The 21,000-nt window shown below is 40.6% G+C and overlaps 1 protein-coding gene across 6 annotated transcripts in view; it reads left to right on the top strand.

The window, feature by feature from the left end:
- SLC39A11 (solute carrier family 39 member 11) overlaps positions 1-21,000 on the top strand; it is a 514,219-nt gene that overhangs the window by 166,435 nt on the left and 326,784 nt on the right. For all 6 annotated transcript variants that reach the window (XM_021002501.2, XM_078155890.1, XM_078155891.1 and 3 more), the window contains one exon: positions 14,848-14,989. In XM_021002501.2, coding sequence (XP_020858160.1) covers positions 14,848-14,989 — 142 coding nt within the window. The remainder of the gene's footprint in view (positions 1-14,847; positions 14,990-21,000) is intronic.

Genomic DNA, 21,000 nt, shown 5'->3' with positions numbered 1-21,000 from the left:
TGCCATTGTGTTAAGTCTTATTTCCTCATCTATTTTTTTTATAAACCCCATTTTTGTCACCTCCTCTATTGAGGGTAGAAATCATGCCTAGTACTACCCAGAGCACCTGGCACAGAGCTAGGCACTAAGTAATTACTTGTTGGTTGAATGGGTAACTGAAACTGAGCAAGGGCTCTGGTTGATAATTTTAAAAATACATATCCCCAGGGTAGTCTTAAAATGCCCCAAATAATCTGAAACCCACTGAATTGCTTGGGATCCAGCCATACAAAGACTCAGGGTATACTTAGTACTAACATAGCATGTCAAAAATGGGAAAAAAATCCTATTATACAAGCTATGCATATGAACTTAGGCTTCTACTCAAGAAAGAAATAAAATAACTGAAAAATAGCAATCCTAAAATAAAGTTAACAGAGGACCTATGTTCCCAGAGATGCCTTTCAGGACATTCAAGTTCACACCATGAGCCTTGTGATTGATGCATTATCATTGTACGGAGGCAAAGGAATAAGGCCGAATGAGAATGTATGAATGAATGAATATGTGAATGGAGTTTCATCTCATCATCATCATCACTGGGAAAACTCATAATCCTGTAAGATCTGATATTCCTTGGTTCTCATACCTGCTCACTACTCTCTGCCCCTCTGAGGGTAGGGAAGCTGTGAAACCTCTGTTTAAGGAAGGAGGCTCAGGACAGATATCTCCTCATTTCCACCTGGCTTTGGGACTTTACCACGCCCCCATTTTGGGTACCTTGCACTCCCCACCCCACCAGCATTTCAGCATCCTTTTGTGTGTTGTCTTCCTCTGTTAGATTGTAAGCTTCTTGAGGGCAGGAACTGTCTTTTCTTTTTTTGTATTTGTATCCCTAGCACTTAGCACAGTGCCAGGCACATAGTAGGCGATTAATAAGCATTTATTGAGTATTGACTATTAACTGACAACTGGTGAAAAACAGGTTGGATTGTAGTGATCCAACAGTAAGGAACAAGTCACCTGACCTTGATGTTCATCAGGGGACAGGAGTGTGACACCCTGGCCTGTGGGGACTTAGGGAACCCGTGGCAAGCGGGATGGGCAATGAATGACTTGTCTGTGGTCATTAATGCTTTTGTGGGAGAGCTGAGACAGAGATGCAGCAGCCCTCAGTTTTGGAGGCTGGATGGCCTCCCTACTTATTTCACTTCATCTTCTTATCAGTTTCAAGGCCAGTCTCACCTTGTGATACGGACCTCTGCAGAATTTTTCAGGAGAAAAAGGCATCCTTGTGGAAGGGTCAGGTTGTGTTCTAGTTAGCAAAAAGGGTAGCATTTAAGTATTTTTCCATTATGTAGAATTTTAGATTGTGTTACAAGTGTCATTATTATTGCAATTTCTCAGGAATAAAAACAACCTCAATTATTTAACATCACCTCCTGTGTCTGTGTGAAACAGGAAGAATGGGAGGAGAGAAAGGAGGATTTAGAGTGATCAAAGGGGATTCTAGTAAAGTCACCTCCTGCATCCCTTCCCACAGCAGTAGAGGAACTTTTGCAGGGGAGAGGTTGGTTTTCAAGAAGCCCACTCCCTACTCCACTGCTGTGTAACTCTGTCTTTTTAAAAAAAAAATTAGCTCTAGTGAGCAGTGGACCCCAATTAGTCCACCTGGCCTTTCCCTTTTCCCCTTCACCCGAGTGTTTTGGCCTGCTAACAAGTCCTAATTAAAGGGCCTGCTTAGCATGGGGTAGGGAGAGGCTCAGAGCCTTCACAGCTAGGAGAGGTGAAATCCAGCAGGTAATGTTAGTAGCGTTGTTTTTTTCGTTTTCCACATGAGTGAGATGAAAGGTTTGTGTGTGTTTGTGTGTGTTTGGTGAAGGTCAGGCTTTCCTACATTTAGTCACTGTGTATCCTGGGGAGGTTGAAGAAGCTAGGCCCTTCTGCTTTGCCCTCTCCTGGCTCAGCTATGAGCAGGACAGAGACATCTCTGATGAGATCTGACATTGAAGGGATTAATGAGGGGCAGGGGGAGATAGGAACACAAGCACAGGGACATTTGCTTTTGAGAATTTGTACAAACACAGATGGCTCACAAATAAATTGTTGGTGCTGCTGGGTAGCTTAATGATACTTAGCCGGTTGTTGCTTAATGCCATTGCATTTTGTTTTCCATTATAAGCTTCATTTGGGGATGGACCCATCCATTCAATTCTGCTCTGGGCATTTAATTTAGTGACATGTTTCTGTGGCTCAGTATCAAACAACAGTTGTCTTCCTGATGCTGGAGACCTTCAGCCATAATGAATTGTGTATGACTTTTATTTCTTAAAGGAGTGTTTAAAACAAAAAGAAAGGAAGGAAGAAAAACAACAAAAAAAATGTACTTTTCACCTGTGGCCTATCCCAGCAGTCCCTTTCTTCTATCTTTTTATCCCCCCAACTTTTCTTTTCAGAAAATGTTGTTCTGCTCCAGCCTGGGTACCCCTCTGTGGCTTTTCTACAGGGGGAGGAAGTTTATGTGTTTATTCAGAGTCAATGACCTAACCCAAACCTTGACTAGATAATGAAAAAAGCCACAGGATAACAGCAATCTCGTTTTCTGAGGTCTTGGCTCTGTGTTTCTGTGTACCTCCCAGCAGTCTACTCCCTGTTCTCTGTACATTTGAGATGGATTGCCAGGAGGGAATGAAGAAGGAAGAAAGAGGTAGAAGAGGGAAAAAAAGAGAGCTTTTCAACTTCGTGCAGAAGCATTTTAAATGTTTTTCACCTCGACATTTGGAAACCACAGGTTAGTGTGGCAGGATTGCAATGTCGTGAGCTCCAGGGGACAATCCAAGTACTTTAGGAAGATGTTCCATGCTTCATCACCCTGTGGGATGGAAAACAGAGCACCAGGCCCTCTACAGGAGGATGAAGCCGCGGTCAACAGTCAGATGTTTGGTACAGTGGCCTCATAATTGTTCTTCCTGTCTCCCGTTTCTCCTTTCTCCACCCCACACTCCATACAGCTGGCAAGCTGATGCTCACAAAACCTAGAGCTGGCTAGTTTGTTGTTCAGTCATTTCAGTCCTGTCCAACTCTTTATGAGCCATTTGAGGTTTTCTTAGCAGACATACTGAAGTGGTTTGCCATTTCCTTCTCTAGCTCATTTTATAGATGAGGAAACTGAGGCAAGCAAGGTTAAGTGACTTGATCAGGGTCACACAGCAAGGCAGTGTCTGAGGCCAGATTTGAACTTAGGAAGAACAGTCTCCCTGACTTTAGGCCCAGCACTCTGTGCACTATGGCGCCATCTAGCTGCTCTAGCAGTGACCATTTTACTCCTCTATTAAAGAATCTGCAGTGAGTCCATATTGTGGGAAGGACTGAATCCCCTTCTAATCTGGCTCCTGCTTCCTACCTTTCCAGCCTGATTTCCCCATTTGTACATTCTGCATTCTAGTGAAATGGGTCTGCTAGCATATCCCATGTATCACATTCCATGTCGCAAACCTGTGCCTTTTGCACAGACTGCCCCTAGACTCTAGAATGTGTGCCTTCTTCACCTGTGCCTCTCAGAATCATTGCCTTCCTTCAAAGCTCAGTTTGAATATTACCTTCCCTTTGAGGCCTTTCTTGACACCTCATTCGGTGTGTTTTCTACTTATTGAAATTACTTTGCATATCCTGTGTATTTTTTAAAATCTATGTACGTTCTCCTCTCTCCCCAAGTGTATTTGGTTTTTGTTTTTGTATCCCTAGCACCTAGCATATGGTAGGGACTTAATTTTTTTTAATTGAACTGGAATGGAAAAATAGGGACATAAACTGCTATCATGGTGGCCACAGTATGAATATTATGAGGATTGAATGAGATCACAAATGTTAGAGTGCTTTGCGAAGTTAAGTGCTCTATAGGAGCATCTGTCAGGGTTGGTATCAGGGAAGCAGAGATACAGGAATGACCGTTAGATGAGGGCTGAGATATTGAGAGGGAATTCCTATTTAGGGACTTTTTGTCACTAATGTGCAAGCCAGAGTTAAGTTATATATTCTATACATACATATGTGTGTACGTGTATATGTAGTTGCTACAGTTCTTTGTAAAACAATGAATTTACTATATGTAAAAGTAATCCAGGCCTGTAATGTAGGCATTTTATGATGAGTCAGAAAACAGCTTGGATCAGTTTCCTGTAAAAGTGCTGTGGCAGCACCCCCCCCTTTAGTTAAACATTTTCAGGAGGTAGAAAACATCCCTCAGTTCACAAAGTGTGTGCTGGCCTATTCTCCTGTCCCGTGACTACTGTTGTAAGGTCACAAATGAAGACTGTTAGTGGATATGGTTCTGAGGACTGTACTTTGGTATTTTCTTTATAACAAGTGAAAAGTCCTATACTTAGGCTATATCTGTACAGGTGATAGGGTAGAGGAGATATGCTTATGCAATAGTTTAAGTTGTCTAGCCTCAGGAAAAAGACCTAGGGATTCTAGCAAGCTCAGTATGAATCATGAGAGTGATGTAGTCATCAAAAAAGCTCATGTGATCTTAGGTTCCATTAACAAAAGATCAGCGAATAGGATGAGGAAAATATGGGCCCACTCTACTCTGTCCTGGTCAGACCACATCTGAGTTCTGGGAACCACATTTTAAGAAAAACGTTTAAGAAGGTGATCAGGATGGGGAGGAAGCTTAAAACCTTGCTTTTATGAATATTATTAGAAAGAACTAGGGGGTATGTAGTCTGGAGAAGAGAAGATGGAAGGGGGACATGATAACTATCTAAGATTTTATGGGTGCTCGATGTAAGAACTTTTTTTCCTTAATCAAAACTGTCTAAAAATGGGCATACCAGTTCAATGACTGGTGAATTATCTGATCATAATCTTTTATGATTCCCTCTTTCCTGGTGTCTTTTTGACCACTAACCCTGTTCTTCCCTCCCTAGTACCTCCATTCCCCTTACTCTTCAGGCCCTTTCACAGGCCATCAGCCTTGCTGGATGCACTCTTCTGCCTTCCTTAGCATGGTCTTTGCTGAATTAGTACACTGTCCTTTATACTGGAATCTCTTGCCCCACTTTGTCCATTGACCAGATCATGTCTTGAAAACCCTAACCTTGGATTATTTCCACCACTTGCCTTCTTTGCTTTTTGTTAGTGTCTGAAGTAAGTGGAGAAGTTCACGAAATCATGTAGACTGAATCAACTAGAAATTTATGTTATACAGTCTCAGCTGGCTCCTCACTATATAGCAAGGCAATACTTTTATCCCTCTCTAGTTGATTCCTTCTTCCACACATAACAATGGCTGTTTTAAAATTTTCCTTCCTCCTTCAGCCTTCCATAGGTACTCCCTCTACCCTCTCAGTAGAGGACTGCACCTTAATACCCCACTGAAAAAATTGAGACTGTTAGCTAAGAGCTCCATCCTCTTCACACATCCTCATCTCACATCACTTAGATATCTTCTTTCAGTAGTGCCTCCTTCATCCCTTTCTTGGATGAAGAGGTGGCCCTTCTTTCTCAGGCAAACTTGTCTACATACAACCTCGAGCCCATATCTCGCTATCTTCTCCAGCAGATTGTCCACTACATCAGCCCCACTCTCTAATCTTCAATCTCTCCTTATCTACTGACTTCTTCCCTACTGCCTACAAACAAGCTTGTGTCTTCTCTTTTCCTTAAAAAAAAAAAAACTCATTTGATCCAACCATCCGAGGTAGACATACCAAATATTTCTGCTAAGCTTCTTAAGAAAGAATCTATACTAGATGCCTCCACTTCCTCTTTGCTCATTTGTGTCTAAACCCTCTGCAGTCTGGCTTCTGACCCTATCAGTTCAACAGAAACTACTCTCCAAAATTACCATTCATCTCTTCATTGCCAAATCTTCATTGCCAAAGACCATTGCCTTTGCTCAGTCCTTATCTTTCCTGACCTCTCTGCAACCTTAGATGCTGTTGATTAGCCTTTCCTTCTGAATATTTTCTTATTTAAATTTTCATGACATGGCTCTCTCCTAGTGATCACTCTTTCTCAGTCCCCTTTGTTGGATCTTCTTCTAGGTTATGCCCACTAACCATGGGTGTTGCTAAGGCCCTGTCCCTGCTTTCTTTTGTTCTTCTATGCTGTCTCACTTGCTGATCTTATCAGCTCTCATGTGACCAATTATCATCTCTATGCAGATGATTCCCAGATCTGTATATCTAGTCTCAACCTCCCTCCTAAGCTCCAGTTTTGTATCGTGAACTGTCTTTTCGATATCTTGAATTGGATATCCTGTAGACCTCTGAAACGCAACATAACCAAAATAAAACTCATTATCTTTTCTCCAAAACCCTACCCCCTTCTCAAGTTGGTCATTACTGTTGAGTGCACAACTATCCTTCCAGTTACCCAGGCTTTCCAGCCTTGCCATTATGCTCAGCACCTCACTCTCACTCACTCCACATATCCCATCATTGTCAAATTGTGTAGTTTTTATCTTCATGACATCTCTGATGTGTACCTGCCTGTCTGCCTGCCTGCCTGTCTATCTGTCTGTCTGTCTGTCTGTCTGTCTATCTGTCTATCTGTCTATCTATCTATCTATCTGCTCCTCCTCCATGAAACCTTCCTCAGTCTCTCTGTCAGAGGGAAGAGCAGGGTTAACTTTGTTACCTTTGTATCCTGGTATTCAGCACAGTACCTTATGTGTGATAGATTCTGAGTTAGTAGTGTTTTGGTTGAATTGAGTAGACTATCATGGAGAAGAAGTAGGATTGGGAAAGAGTGGGAATATTGTTTATTTGTTTCCTTTTAAAATGGCCATAGGTAAATATTCATCCTATAAGATTTAGGAGGGTGATAGGAAGAAAGTTGTTGGAATCTACAGTTGCACTTAAGTCTGGTAATCAAAAGAAATGTGAAATGATAGAAGTGCAAAAGCATGTCGAGCTGAAAGTGTGGGTTTTAGGTTTGGGGTGGTTTTCTGTTTGTTTGTTCTTAGTAGGTTGGATAAATAGTTTGTTTTTTTTTTAATATTGCTCTTTATGGTTTGCAAGTATTTACTTCACTGCAGTCCTGTGAGACAGGTAGAGCAAATATTATCATCCCTATTTTACAAATGAGGAAAATGAGGCTGAGAGGGGCTAATTGGTTTGCTAAAGGACAGAAAATTGTAAAGTGAATTGGGGGGGCAGCAAGGTGGCACAGTGGATAGAGCACTGGCCCTGGAGTCAGGAAGACCTGAGTTCAGATCCAGCCTCAGACACTTACTAGCTATGTGACCCTGGGCAAGTTACTTAACCCCCATTGCCTCCAGAAACAACAACAACAACAAAACCCAACAACAACAAAAAGAAAGTGAATTGCTTAATTGAGGAACTTTTCTTTTTATAGGAGGTTACAAGAATTGAATCCTTACATAGGAGGGGGAGCTTATGAGAGTTACCATTAGCATCAATATTTTTATAACTCTTCAAGGCCCTAGTCACCCCCCAACTAATGATAAAACCAAAGCAAGGTTTAATGCTAGCTGTCAAGAAACAAGGGCTCTCTCCCTCAGGCCTCCTTGCCTCTGGCTTTCATTCATTGCCCCAGTAAATAACAGCTTTAGTGCTTATGGATGCTACAGAGTCTCTGTTGGAATGAAGGTATTCTCTCTTCATATCCTACCCCTAGTTAAGCATCTATCACATTATAAAAAGAAAGAAAACAGCAGGAGGGCAATCAGCTGATGTCTTCTCATAATGAAACATGCCTTTATTGCGGCAGTGACTTCTTAGATGCCTGCATAAGGAGATGTAGAATTAGAAATAATTAAAACATATAAACAACCCAAGAATTGAGAATATATTGCGTGTAGTGTTTGGCAGCGGTTTTGGGGGTAGTTAGTGTCTGTGCAAGGACTTGGTGAATCCTCAAGTTCCTTTCTGTGTCTGAGCTTCTCTCTCTGTCTAGCTTTAAGGTAGTCCTGAGACATCCTGACAGGTTCTCTCTTTGTGTGATCCCCATTGAAGTGGAGGAAGCATTCCTGGGGCACCCTGCGGGGACGCTCCAGGGGACTTTAAGCTTCAGGGGGAGCTGCCTTCAAAGCTGCCAGCCTTGGGGAAAAGCTCACAAAGAGACCATAGAACTTGGCTTTCAGAGCCAGGAGGGCAATTGTTTAGCAGAGCCCCTAATTTGAAAGTTAATGGACGTGCTGCTGCCCTCATTAAACTGCATCAAGGAAAGTAATAAGTAGAATAATGGAGCAGCCAGTGTTACACAAATGGAAAGATGATAAATGATGGATTTAGTCAAACCATTACTTGGAAAGAAAGAAATGAAAGAATTAGGTATCTTAATCCTCTAGTACAGAGGTTCTTAACCTGGCATCCACAAGGGGTCTGTTTTGACAGATTTTAGGTCTGTGAACTTGGATGGGGAAAAAATTACATTTTTATTTCAATAAAATCGATCTCCGTTGTAATCCCAAGTATTTAATTTTATGTGTTCAAAAACGTTATTCTCAGAAGGGATCCGTAGGTTTCATTAGACTGCCAAAGGGATGATCCCAAAAGGTCAGGGTGAACCCCTTGCTCTAAGGTCTTGTTCTCAGTCATTAGAACTGAGACTTATAGGGAAGTCACAGACTTGCAACCTCACACAGATATCTTTTGTGAGATTCTATTATGAAAGATATTATTTACTGGTTAAGAAAGCAAAGTGAATTGGTTAATCAATTTTTTTTTCCATAAGTGGCTGCATTTCTGTGGATAGATCATAAAATAATCCTAATTCTCATATTTTAATTTGAATAAAGTGTCATGTTTATTCATACATATTTTTGTCTAAATTGGAATTTAAGGAGTTAAAAAATGTACTTTTTTTTCATTTGAAGCTGATGGTGTGGTGGGAAGCATGGGAATAAGAATCAGAGAATGTGGACTAGAAATCAGAGTTCTGTTGCCTTTGGGACGCTAAGCAATTAATTTCTGGACTTCAGTTTCTTAAGCTGTAAAATGAAGGGGTTTGGAGTGGGCTTTCTAAGGTCTCTTTCTGCTCTGCATCCTATGATCCTGTGATCCAAACCATCCTGAGATCATATTCTTTATGGTGTTACTTGAGAAATGAAGATGGGTCACATTGAGCCGTCTATAGTATCTTGCTCTCTCCCTCACCCCCACTGCTCTTTGTGACCACTGTATTCATTTCCAAAATGGCAGACCATTGTTTGGAGGAGAAGTGTTGAGCGTGAGGCCCGTAGCACTCCCTAATGCAGCCAGATCAGATTAAAATGTAATTAGGAAATATTTAACAAAATAAATATGCATAGGTAATATTAACGTTTGCTTTCTACAGGGATGTGTGATTTACTGGTCATCATTTCTGTTGTAAGTTTGCTACCATTGGTTTGGAGTACTGGCTCTGGCTCTGGTACAGAATAAGATTCACCCAGTTGGGTTATAGGACTCATGATCTTAGCCTTATTGTTACAGGTGGGGTGGAAGGGTAAACCTTCATTCTCGTGTTCTAATGGAGTAGAATCACACGTTTTCTGAAACGTCACCTCTAATGTCAAAATCCTTCCATAGTTCCATTCGTTCTTTCTTTGTTCGGGAGCCATTGTTCAGATCTTTTACTCTCTTGATCTCGTGAGTGATGCGAAAATCGCTGCCATAAACTTCATTTATAACATCCTCGGTATCCCTGCAGAGGCACTTAGGAACTAAACGGTGTGATGAGTGTGCTTTATAAAGAATCTGTGTTGTAGTGATAGTGTTATAGTGAGGTTTTGGTGTGAGTTCCCCGAAGCTGTTCATGTTCCCTCTGTTAGGCACTGGGGTCAAGTCAACAAACATTTATGAAGCCGTGTTTTCTAGCAGGCACTGCGCTAAATAAATAAGCTCTAGTGAGACAAAGAGAGGCAAAGATGGTCCCTGCCCTCCAGGAGCTCACCATAACGGGGAACACAACTGCAAACGACCACGTACATGCAAGATATGTGCAGGGTGACTCGGAGGTGATTTCAGAGGGAAGGCACAAACATCAACAGGACTGGGACAGGTCTCTTGTAGAAGGTGAGATTTTACTTGAAAGATGCTAGGGAGGTCAGGAGGTGGATTTCTTGGATTTACTATTTTACAGCTGTGTGAAGAACAGATGAGAAAGGGGGGAAAATACTGCAAGCAGGAAGAGCCATTAGATAGCTATTATGTTCAAGGAAGACATAATGAGGCTTGGAACCAGGATGTTGGTCAAATGGACGGAAAAAAAGGACAGCTTTGAGGTATGTTGTGGTAGAACCAACAACAAAGTGATTAATTGATTATCGAGGACTAGGAAGATGCTCCCATCTTCCAAAATGAATGATGTTGAGGTTGGGATGAAGAACACTATTAGGTGGAATGATGATGAATTTAAGTTTTGAACATATTGAGTTTAAAGTACTTGTGGGACATTATAGGCACGTGGAGATGTGAGACCTGGTACTCACAGGAGAGATTGGTATTTGAAAATTATCTTCAAAGAGATGAGGAGAGAACCATGGTCTAAAACGGAGCCTTGGGGTGGCAGATGGATGATATATCAGCAAGGGATAATGAAAAAGAAAAAAATAGAAAGAAAAAGAGAAGAACAGGATCATAGAGTCCAAGAGAGGAAAGAGTATCTTGGAGGAAGAAGTGGTAAATAATATCACAGATGTCAGATAGAATCAGGACAGATGATATGAACTTAGTATTTAAAATATTGATATTATTTCCTTGAGCTTCTATGTCTGATGCAAAGTCACTAAGCGGAACCAGGAAAACGATACGCTGGCTACAGATCAATCAGTAAACATTTATTAAGCTCCTACTATATGCCAGGCACTATGCCAACTACTGGCGAGTTGGAGAAGGAAATGACACACTACTACAGTATCTTTGTCAAGAAAACCCCAAATGGGGTTGCAAAGAGTCAGGCACAACTGAAAATGACTGAACAACAAGAAAAATACCTCATTGGTAACCTTGGAGAACAGTTTCATTGAAGTGGTACACTCAAAAGACGAATTGTAAGGCACTAATGGGAGATGCAGTAGAAGCATTGAGAGCAGTTAACTTGTTTTTAGGATCTTGGAAGTAAAAAGTAAGAGAAAGCTATAGAGCAATAAACAGAGCAAATGGCAGGATTAAATGAAGATTGTTTTATGGATGGGGGAGAAGAAGACCTCCCATGTCTTATGGGCATCAGGGAGGTAAACTGTAGAAAGGGAGAGAATGAAGATGAGAAGGGAAGGAATGTTTGGTGGCGAAGTCCCACAGAGGTGATAGTAGGGGACTGGATCAAGGGCACAAATAGGAGGGTCTGCCTCAAAAAGGAAAAGGGGTTCTTCCTTCTCAAAGACTAGAGCAAAGGACAAAGGGGAGAAGACATAGGGAAACAAGTTAATGACAGAACCAAGACAGAAGTCACTCTCCAGAGTTAAAACTTATAATCCATTTAAAGTCAGCTTTAGTTCAGTTACATTTTAAAATACATGTCTTCAATCACTGTGTCAGGTTTCCTATTTTTGCAAGCATGATTATTATTCCCATTGAATTTTCCTGTATTGAAATAATGGGAATCAGCAGAGAAGGAATAAAAGCATGGCCCAAACATACCTCGTTCTTCCATACTTGAATAACTACTTCCTATTCCTCCTACAGACACATAGAATTATAGGCAACTCTCTGTTATTTATACAAACATATATGTAAAATTTAGTGATTACTCAAACAGCTCATTTCCACAAAGAGAATCAATGCCCTCCCCAAACAGAGCTAGTAATGTCACTAGAGAGCTAATGGTTGAAATAGACTCATTAAGAATTTACTTCCTTACTATGCCCAAAGGGCTATAAAACTGTGCGTACCCTTTGACCCATCAATAGCACTTCTAGGGCTGTATCCCAAAGAGATCATACAAATGGGAAAAGACTCACATGTACAAAAATATTTATAGTATCTCTTTTTGTGGTGACAAAGAATTAGAAATTGAGGGAATGCCCATCAGTTGGGGAATGGCTAACTTGTGGTATATGAATATAATGGAATATTATTGTGCTATAAGAAATGATGAGCAGGGTGACTTCAGAAAAACCTGGAAAGACTTATATGGTCTGATGCTGAGTGAAGTGAGCAGAACCAGGAGAATGTACACAGTAACAACCACATCATGCGATGACTAACTTTGGTAGACTCATCTCTTCTTAGCAATGCAAGGATCTAAGACAACTCCAAAAGACTCATGATGGAAAATGCTGTTCACAACCAGAAAAAGAGCCATGGAGTTTGAATGCAGATCAAAGCATTCTTATTTGCTCTCTCTCCCTTTTTTTGTTTCTTCTTTCTTGTGGTTCCTCCCATTGGTTCTAATTCTTCTTTACAACATGAACATAGGTTTAACATATACATATGCAAATAATATATACATATATCAAATTGCATGCTCTCTTGGGGTGGGGGGAGGGGAAGGATGGGGAGAAAATTTGGAACTTAATATCTTGTGGAAGTGAATGTCAAAAACTAAAAATAAATAAATTTTTAAAAAAAGAGAGAATCTACCTCCTTTTTTCATTGTTGCCATCCAAATGAAGGGAGGAAGAGAAGGAAGAGAAGCTAGGGGATAGCAAACTTCTTATGGGTACAGGGAAACTTCACATGTTTTTTAGGCAGAAAGTATGAAACTGGCAGAAATAGAGAGATTGAGGATGAGAGGGAGGGAAGGAATGATTGATGGGGCAATGGCTTCAAGGAGATAAAAAGAGACTAGATCAAAGACACAAATAGAGTTGATATCCAAAAGGAAAAGATATGTCTTTTTCTTAAAGACTGGCCCAAAGGAAGAAGGAAAGGAGAAGACAGTCTACAAGTCAATTGTAGAACCAAGAGTGATCCAGATTTTACTACCTAAAATCCATTTAAATACTGACTTCAGTCACTGAATCAGTTTTTGTATTTTTTAGAGGCATAATTATTGTTCCCAGGTGAATTTTCCTGCATTGAAATAATGGGAATCAGCAAAGAGAACATTTTCTAATGAGAGATCCTTCTCCTGAGCCAGCAACCATTTCTGTCAACAAATCTGGGGAAGGTGTTTGAAAATGAAGGTTTATACGTTTATGCCTCCTCATAATCCCACATAAATGCATGCCCCAAACACACCTTTTCAGCAACCATACATGAATAGCTTATCATTCCTCTTACATACACACAGAATTATAGGTAACTCTGTTACTTTGGAAGAAAATACACTTGCAATTCAGAGGTAACCTAAACAGCTCATTTCTACAGAGTCAGTTTCCTTCGCAAACAAACCTGTTAGTGTAGCAGAAGAGCTGTTGGTCCATCCAGACCAGTTTGTTAGGAATTTACCTTCCCACTGTTGCCACCCAAATGAAGAGAGGAAAAGAAGAGAGGCAAATGGCTTTCCAGGAACTGGTGTTGCCAAGTGTCAGTAACTAGCCCCTGAGTATTGCAGACATCTTTACAGGAGAAGAGAACAAACATTTATTAAGCACCCATTATATTCCAGGCACTGTGCCAAACACTTCACAACAACCCTGGGAAGTGGATCTCCATTTTACGGTTGTGCAAGTTCCCACTCTGAGGTTGGATTTCAACTCAGGTCTTTGTGACTCCAGACCCCAGCTCTCTGTGCACTGTGGCACCACCTAGCTTCCTTATAGTATCTAGCACCAATATCTTGTAGAGGTTGGTGTCTCCTAAATATTATTCTGATGCTTGGCCAGAAACCAAGAACATTACCTGTGAGCTTTTGTCTGCTGCTGGTCCTCACCAATACCTCTTTTTCAGGTTCCAGGTTGTTTTCTTTTTTTCTTTTTTCTTTTTCTTTTTAAATTTTTTTTTTAATTAAAAAAAATTTTTTTTTCCAGGTTGTTTTCCAGATCTGGCTATGTAAGTCCCCTACTCAGTCAATTTAGTGACTCTCTATTGCCTGTAGGATAAATTATAAACTCATCTATATGGCTTTTCCAGTCCTTCACAACCTGGCCCCAACCCATCTTTCCAGCCTTATTGGACAGTATTCCTCTGCTGTGGTGTACAAACCGGTCACTCTGACCTTCTCTGTGTTCCTCACAAGTGATGCTCTCTGCCTCCCACCTCCATGCCTTTGCACTGGCTCTTCCATATGCCTGGAATGCACTTCCTCCTTACTGATGCCTCATAGACTCTCTCTTCCTTTAAGACTCAGCTCAAGCACCATCTTTTTTTAGGAAGGTTTTTCCAATCCTTCTAATTACTAGTGTTTTCTTTCCCTAAGTACCTTGTGTTTAGCCACTTTGTTTTTAATTTCTTTATATATTATGTATATCTTTATATAAATACTTGTTATCACCTCCATTATATTTGTGGTCAGTCAGTCAGTAAGCACTTATGAAGTGCCTAATATGTGCCAGGCAGGGGATACAAAGGAAGGCAGAAGACAGTCCCTGCCCTCAAGGAGCTTCCAGTCTAATGAAGACAACATGCAAACAACCATTTATAAACAAGCTATCTACTGGATAAGTAGGGAATAATCAACAAATGCAAGGCATAAGCATTAAGAGGGGTTGGGAAAAGCTTCCTATAGAAGATGGAATTTTAGATGGGAATTGAAGGAAGCCTGAGAAATTAGGAGTAGAAATGAAGAGAGAGAGCATTCCATGCATGGAATATATCCCCGGTGTCTAGCAAGGTGCCTCGTAAATAGTTTGATGTTTAATAAATAGTTGTTGCTTATTTGCTCATTGAGGGAAGGAACTGTGTTCTACTTCTGTCTTTTTATCCCAAATGTGTAGTAGCATGGTGAGTTACCTGCATAGCAGACACTTAATAAATGCTGTTGATTATTCACTGATTGACATCACGTTGACTTTGGTGCTTCTTGTTTCAGGGTATGGCTGAGGACTCCCAAATGGCCTTAATGCTGAGCTTTGATTACAAATCAATGAAGGAGAAAGCCAACGCTGAATTCCCTCTGCCTTTCCATGAGAATGAGCTTTCCATCCCGATAGGAAGAACTGGACTTCATTCAGGCAAGCTTTTCATGCTAACCGTGCACCCTTCCCGAATTGCTCAGTCAATTTTGTAGACTGGGACTTGGTTACTGAAAGAGTGATTGTAGGGACTTCCCATTTTTTATCTGACCTTACCAAGTGAGGTAAGATATGGTATGGGTGGTCTCATAGAGACATAGCACTGTGGTGCTGGTTGGGCTGACTGGGTATTGTCAGTCAAGGAGCATTTATTAAGTCCTTACCGGCATGGTCCCAAGTAAGCATTGTATCATTGTCATTACCCCTCTCATTAGCATATGGTCTTTTAAAGTTTCTTTATCAACTCTTCCTTATCAAATGGTGACTCTGAATTACTGAGAAGAGGGGATCAGGAGTTAGAAGGTTGTTAGGTGTAGGCTGGGGAAAGGATGAGTTGATCTGGGTTCCCAGCCTTTGAAGTCTGGTGATGAATGAACATGATGTCACTATGGGTGGGTGAGGAGGGAGTTGTGTGCCCCCATAACTTGTCTGAAAACACTGGAAAGCTGAGAGTACAGGAAGTAGGGAGAGATGACAGGAATTAACTCTATGCATAAGGAACAGTCAGGAAAGACTTGGTGTTTGAGTTCCTTGGGTTGGAATGCTGGAGAGTCATAGACTCTCTCTCTGCTCAGCCCCAGCCCTGTTGACTCATTCCAGGGCGGAGAGTGAAGGGGAAGGGGAGGCTAAGGAACCCTCTTGAAATTACATTGCAGTTAGAGTAAATTCTCATCTCTTGGTCTTGGAATAAGTCTTCTACAGTGTAGATCCTCCAATACCTTTCATGTCCTGAAGCTTGGGTTTTTTTAATGCATCTGATATAGTATGACAAGCACAACAGAATTTCAGAACTAAACTTGTAACACACAGTGCCATCTCTGTAGCTTCCTCCCAAGATGGTAAAGGATGTGTAGATCTTAAAATGTGTTTATGACGTTCTTTCTTGTGGTCCATTTGGGAAAATATAATTGTTTTTTCTACTAATCAACTGTATATAGACTGAGAAAAGCTTCAATATCCTGAGCAAGTCCAGAATCTTAGCTTCATCCATTCAATCAATCAGTCAATCAAAAAGCATTTATTAGATGCCGCTATGTGCCAGGCACTAGAGATGCAAGTCTAAAGAAAGAGACAAATCTCTCCATGCTAGGAGCTTCCATTTCAGTAGGGGAGATCAAATATATCTAGCAAGTATGTACACAGCATCAATACAAAGTAGTTAAATGTAGTGTAGTTTGAGAGGGAGAGCATTAACAGTTGGGATCAGGAGGAGATAGACCCCTTGATTAAGAGATTCCAAAAGAACTCCTAGGTTTATATTCATCAGTAGCCCACTGGAAAGATACAAAACTTTATTTACTAAGTCTTTGTGGCCAAGCAGCCCCCCTCCTTTTTTAAATTAAATTAAATTTAATTTTTTTTAGCTCTGAGGCTTTGCTTTTCATTGTTCATCTCTTGGACTTGGGTCCCTTCCCCTTTTTACCGTAATGTGGCTGAATTTAACTACACCATTCCCAGCCCATTTGAAGATGTGAACTTGTTGTTGACTTAGGTTGACATCTAAGTACTTGAAAAGGAAATGAATGCATCTGTCTTCTCTTTTTAAAGACTCCCTTCATACTCTACCACCATTTTCCATGTCAAACCACTTCCTACCCACTTTTGCCTAGTCTCCTACCCCCTGGTTCACTCCAATCTTGACTTGCCCTTTTTTCTTCTTCAGACTACTTATAGCCACATTTTCCCACCAACTGCTTGTTTGTATCCCTGATTTCTCCCCTTCCCCTCTACCCCCCCATCCTCACACCTTATTCCATCCCACTCTTCCTCTGCTTCACAGAAATTACTAATCTCTCTATGCACAGTATTCCTTTTCACTCGGCACTACAATTTCCATGCCCTCTATTATACCTGTACCAGAACTAGATGGCTGAGAAGTGCATGCCTGAGCCAGGATAACCTCTCACGCTGCCTGAAACTCATAATTTTCCTTATTCATCCTGGGATAGCTAGGCAATTTTTGATAAAAATAGTCCTGAGGAAAGAGTCATGAATCTCACAGAAATAAAATCAATGTCTGTACAGTCCAGAGGGAGGAAAAACTGTAAATCCTAAGGAAACACTACCAACTTTTGTATAATTCAGTCAAATAGATTGGTAAATTCTAAGGAAACAAGACCAACTTTGTTAGGTCCAGATATATAGGGAGGTTACATTCCAGGGAATCACCATTAACTCTGTCACATTTGGGGAATGAAATAGCACTTTGAAAGCAAGGGTTCTTAGGATTTTTGAGGTAGCAGGGCAGCTCCTTCAGAGATCAGGGAAAACCTCCTGTTGTCACTGGGTGTGAATGTAGGAAAAAAATCCCACCTGACATCAAAAAGGGTGGGGGAAGTGTGGGAAAATCCCCATTTGATGTCATAAGTGGGGTGGAACTGATGATGTAATAGGGGTTGACTGATATTACGGGGGCCTGGGACTGTGGGAAATTTTCCTACCCATTTATATCACCCAGAAGGTGGGGCTAAAGAGTTTGAGTGACACGTCACGTGGAGTCAACCACGAGTACTGCCCTTTTGCAGGTTTTCTGGCTGACTTTGATTTGGAAAATCTCATGGAATTCAATGTGGAATTGAATTCAGATACCAATCAAGTTTTTTCTAAGCACAAGACTATTATACCTGTATACTATTGTACAGGAGAAACCTCTTACAAATGTGATTAGTGTGGCAAAGGTTTTCTTCAGATAAGAGCCCTGAACATTTCATCAAAAAGTCCACTTAGGAGAGAAAGCCTCCATAGGTGGTGAGTGTAGGAGAGGATAGAACCAGCACTTAACTTTTTATAGACATCTGAAAATTACCTCTCTGTGTCCCTACTTCATGTGTAAAATGGTGATGATGCCAACCTACCTGCTGGTGATAACTCCTACAAAGAAGGTATTGATGGCATGAGAGAGCAGGTTTTTTAAGAAGTCGTCTTACAAGAAGCTGGTATGATAAAGGCATAATAAAGAATAGGAATGATGCTGAAAGGAACAGTGTAAGTTAATGATACAGTTATGCCTTCCTGATAAGAATCTAGGCAGGGTTGGTATTATAGCCTATTATGCATTTGCAGAGGTTTATATTTGGCTCTACCACTGAGGGGCCTACTGAGCACTGGAGCTGGGCCTAGGCTAGTGTAGTGGAAAGAGTATTTGATTTGCAGAGACCCAGGGACAAGGTTCAGCTCTACTACTACTTTTCAAACCTGGGGAAATCACTTAACCCCTCTGAGCTTAGCATAGTGCCTAGCACAGAGTTAGCACTTAGTGAATGCTTGTTGCCTTACCCTGTCTCAGTGTCTTCCTCCTATAAAACAACGAAGTTTGGATTAGTGATCTCCAGGGTCTTTTATGGCTCCTGTGAATAGCATTTTCAATTTTTCTTCTTTGAAAGTTATTCAGATCAAGTTATATATGCACCTCTGCTGGAGTGCATTCTCATTTATTTAGCCTGGTGCTCTACTTTCCAAAAAGTTATCTTCCTGCGGTGAGTAAAGTGGAGTATCAAAGCGTTACTTCTCTCTGCCCTATTTCAGTTTTAGCCTTGCTGGCTTTATTTATTTGGGTTGAGTTGGAAGAGCTGGGTTTTAGAAGGAACATGACATAGAGAACAAAGATGGCAATTGTGAAAAAGGGAGGGCGTTATTTAAACCTGCAATTTGGAGTACTGCTGTGTATATTTTGGGCTAATGATGCAATCAGACACACATTTATTAAGCACTTAGTGAATCCAAAGAATTATTCGGAGAGCAGTTAGAGATAGTTAAAATTAGATAGTCTCTGACTGCATAACTTACAATTGAAAAGGAATTTGAGAAGTTTTGCTCCTCAGACACCCCTCTGGTACCCTAATGTAAGGTACCCTCTGGTACCTTAATGTAGAAGCTGCTAAATCTTGCATTATCCTGATTGTGTTTCCACAATACTTGAATTGTTTCTTTCTGGCTGCTTGCAATATTTTCTCCTTACGTTGTTTTGGATGGAAAAGGTTCAGAGACGAAGAACTCCCTGCAGTGAGAGTCCTCAGTTGTGCTCACCTCGAGCTGCAGAAATACCCAACTGGCAGGAGCCCACTGGTCCTTCCTTCCTTAGGTGGTAACAGGTGTGGAGTTGGGTTCATTTCTATAAACCAGGGAAGAGAAGGTGTGAGTCAAAGAAGAACAACTGGGGCAGTAATAAAATCCTCCTTGGTTGCTCTGAACTCGGAGCAGCTGCTGGAGCTCAATTTGAAATTTTCACAAACGGCTGAAGTTCTGGGAATTCTGTCTCTTTATGCAACATATATCATTTGTTTAGTAGCTTCTATTATTCATGAGGGTTTTGAGTTATTCATTCCATCTTGGTAATCTATTCAGTGGGGAAACTTGCTTTTAATGTACACTTGGGAAGTAGAACAGCAGACTGGTTTGGACTGTGCTGGTCCTCCCTAGGGAAATCCTGCCAAATCATTATTACCCTTGGATTTAGGAGGTAGCTGCTGAAAGAAGGCAGCTTTTTCTTTTGGTGTTTTATGGGGGGGGGGGGTTAAGTGTAGTTTTTGTCTTTTTGTAGATGTAAATTTTTTTTGTTGAAATTATATAAACTAGATACCCTGGTCATCAGGCCAGGGGTTGTAGGCTTTTAGAATTTTAAGTACCTCAGGTTTCATGACAGTGTAGCCCAGCATTTTGACTTTTAATACTTTGAGACTCATAGAACCGTTTCCTCATTACTTGGGTTCATTTTTTAAAATTTTATTTTATTGGAGAAGACACAAAACTCCATTAATCTGTCCTCATTGTAAAACCTCTGCCATTTCTTCTTTTAAAATTAATTAAACTCATTTATGCAGGTCTGGGGCCAGGAGATTTGAGTTCTCTAGTCCTGACTCAGCCACAACTAACCATGTAATGTTGGGCAAATTACTTTACAGTTTTGGCCATTTCCCATGGAAATTAGTGTTTCCTCACTCAGCTGATTACGTGCTAATAACAAGGCCTTACCTGTATACAGTATGTTTTACTTTCCAAAACACTTTCTTTGAGTTACAGAAAAGAGAACAATTTATGTATACTATGATAACAATATTATGGAGAAAAACAACTTTGAAAGATTTTAGGACTCTGATGAACATGATGATAAACCATGAGCCCAAAAGATTAAATATTCCATTTACCTTCTGACAGAGAGGAAATGAAATGAAAATGCAGAAAGAGGCATACATTTTTAGATACCTTTAATGAAGAAATTTGTTTTGCCAGACTATTTAGATATGTATTGAGGAATTTGTTTTTTGTTTCCAGTTTTTTGTCTCTGACCCAGATGGTTTCCTCCCCTCTAGAACAAAACTTAGTAAATAAAATCTCCCAGTTCATCTTTATCTGAAATGAGGAAGCACATTTTTATACTTATAAATTAATTCATTGAGCATGATTTGAAGAATTAGGGGATCAGGCAGTGAATATGAGCTTGTAGTCACATGTACATAGGGAGGTTTATTGGGAGGTATTCAACTCCCCATTTCTTCAGTTTAGAAAAGGAGATAAGGAACATGTATTGTTCAGAAGCTTTGAGATCACTGAATGGAAGACAATTGAAATACAAAAACTCATTTGAGTGTGTTATTTATATTAGAGTCTGATTTGCTTACTCCCCGGTTTTCTACTCAGTGCCATGTAAGGAAGAACTTTCTAACAAATAGAGCTGTGCAATATTGGAACACTTTCCTATGAAATAATGAATTCTCTGGCATTATAAATGTTCAAGGAGAGACTAGCTAACTATATTGTTGTGACAGGAAATAATCCTCCATGGGATAGGGAGTCTGACTAGAGGAATTCTAAGATCCTTTCCAACTCTCAGGCTTCTGTATCTCAAACTCAACATTGTCCAGTATTGAACCCACTATCTTCTTACCCAAATTTGCCTGTCTCCTCAACTTCCCTGTTTCTTCTGATAGTGCCACCATCCTTCTAGTCACCCA

Source organism: Phascolarctos cinereus, unplaced genomic scaffold (genome assembly GCF_003287225.1).
Source record: "Phascolarctos cinereus isolate Bilbo 61053 unplaced genomic scaffold, phaCin_HiC Scaffold_5;HRSCAF=322, whole genome shotgun sequence".
NCBI lineage: Eukaryota > Metazoa > Chordata > Mammalia > Diprotodontia > Phascolarctidae > Phascolarctos > Phascolarctos cinereus.
The sequence above is the reverse complement of the archived record's forward strand: the minus strand, read 5'-3'. Positions and strand labels throughout refer to the sequence as shown.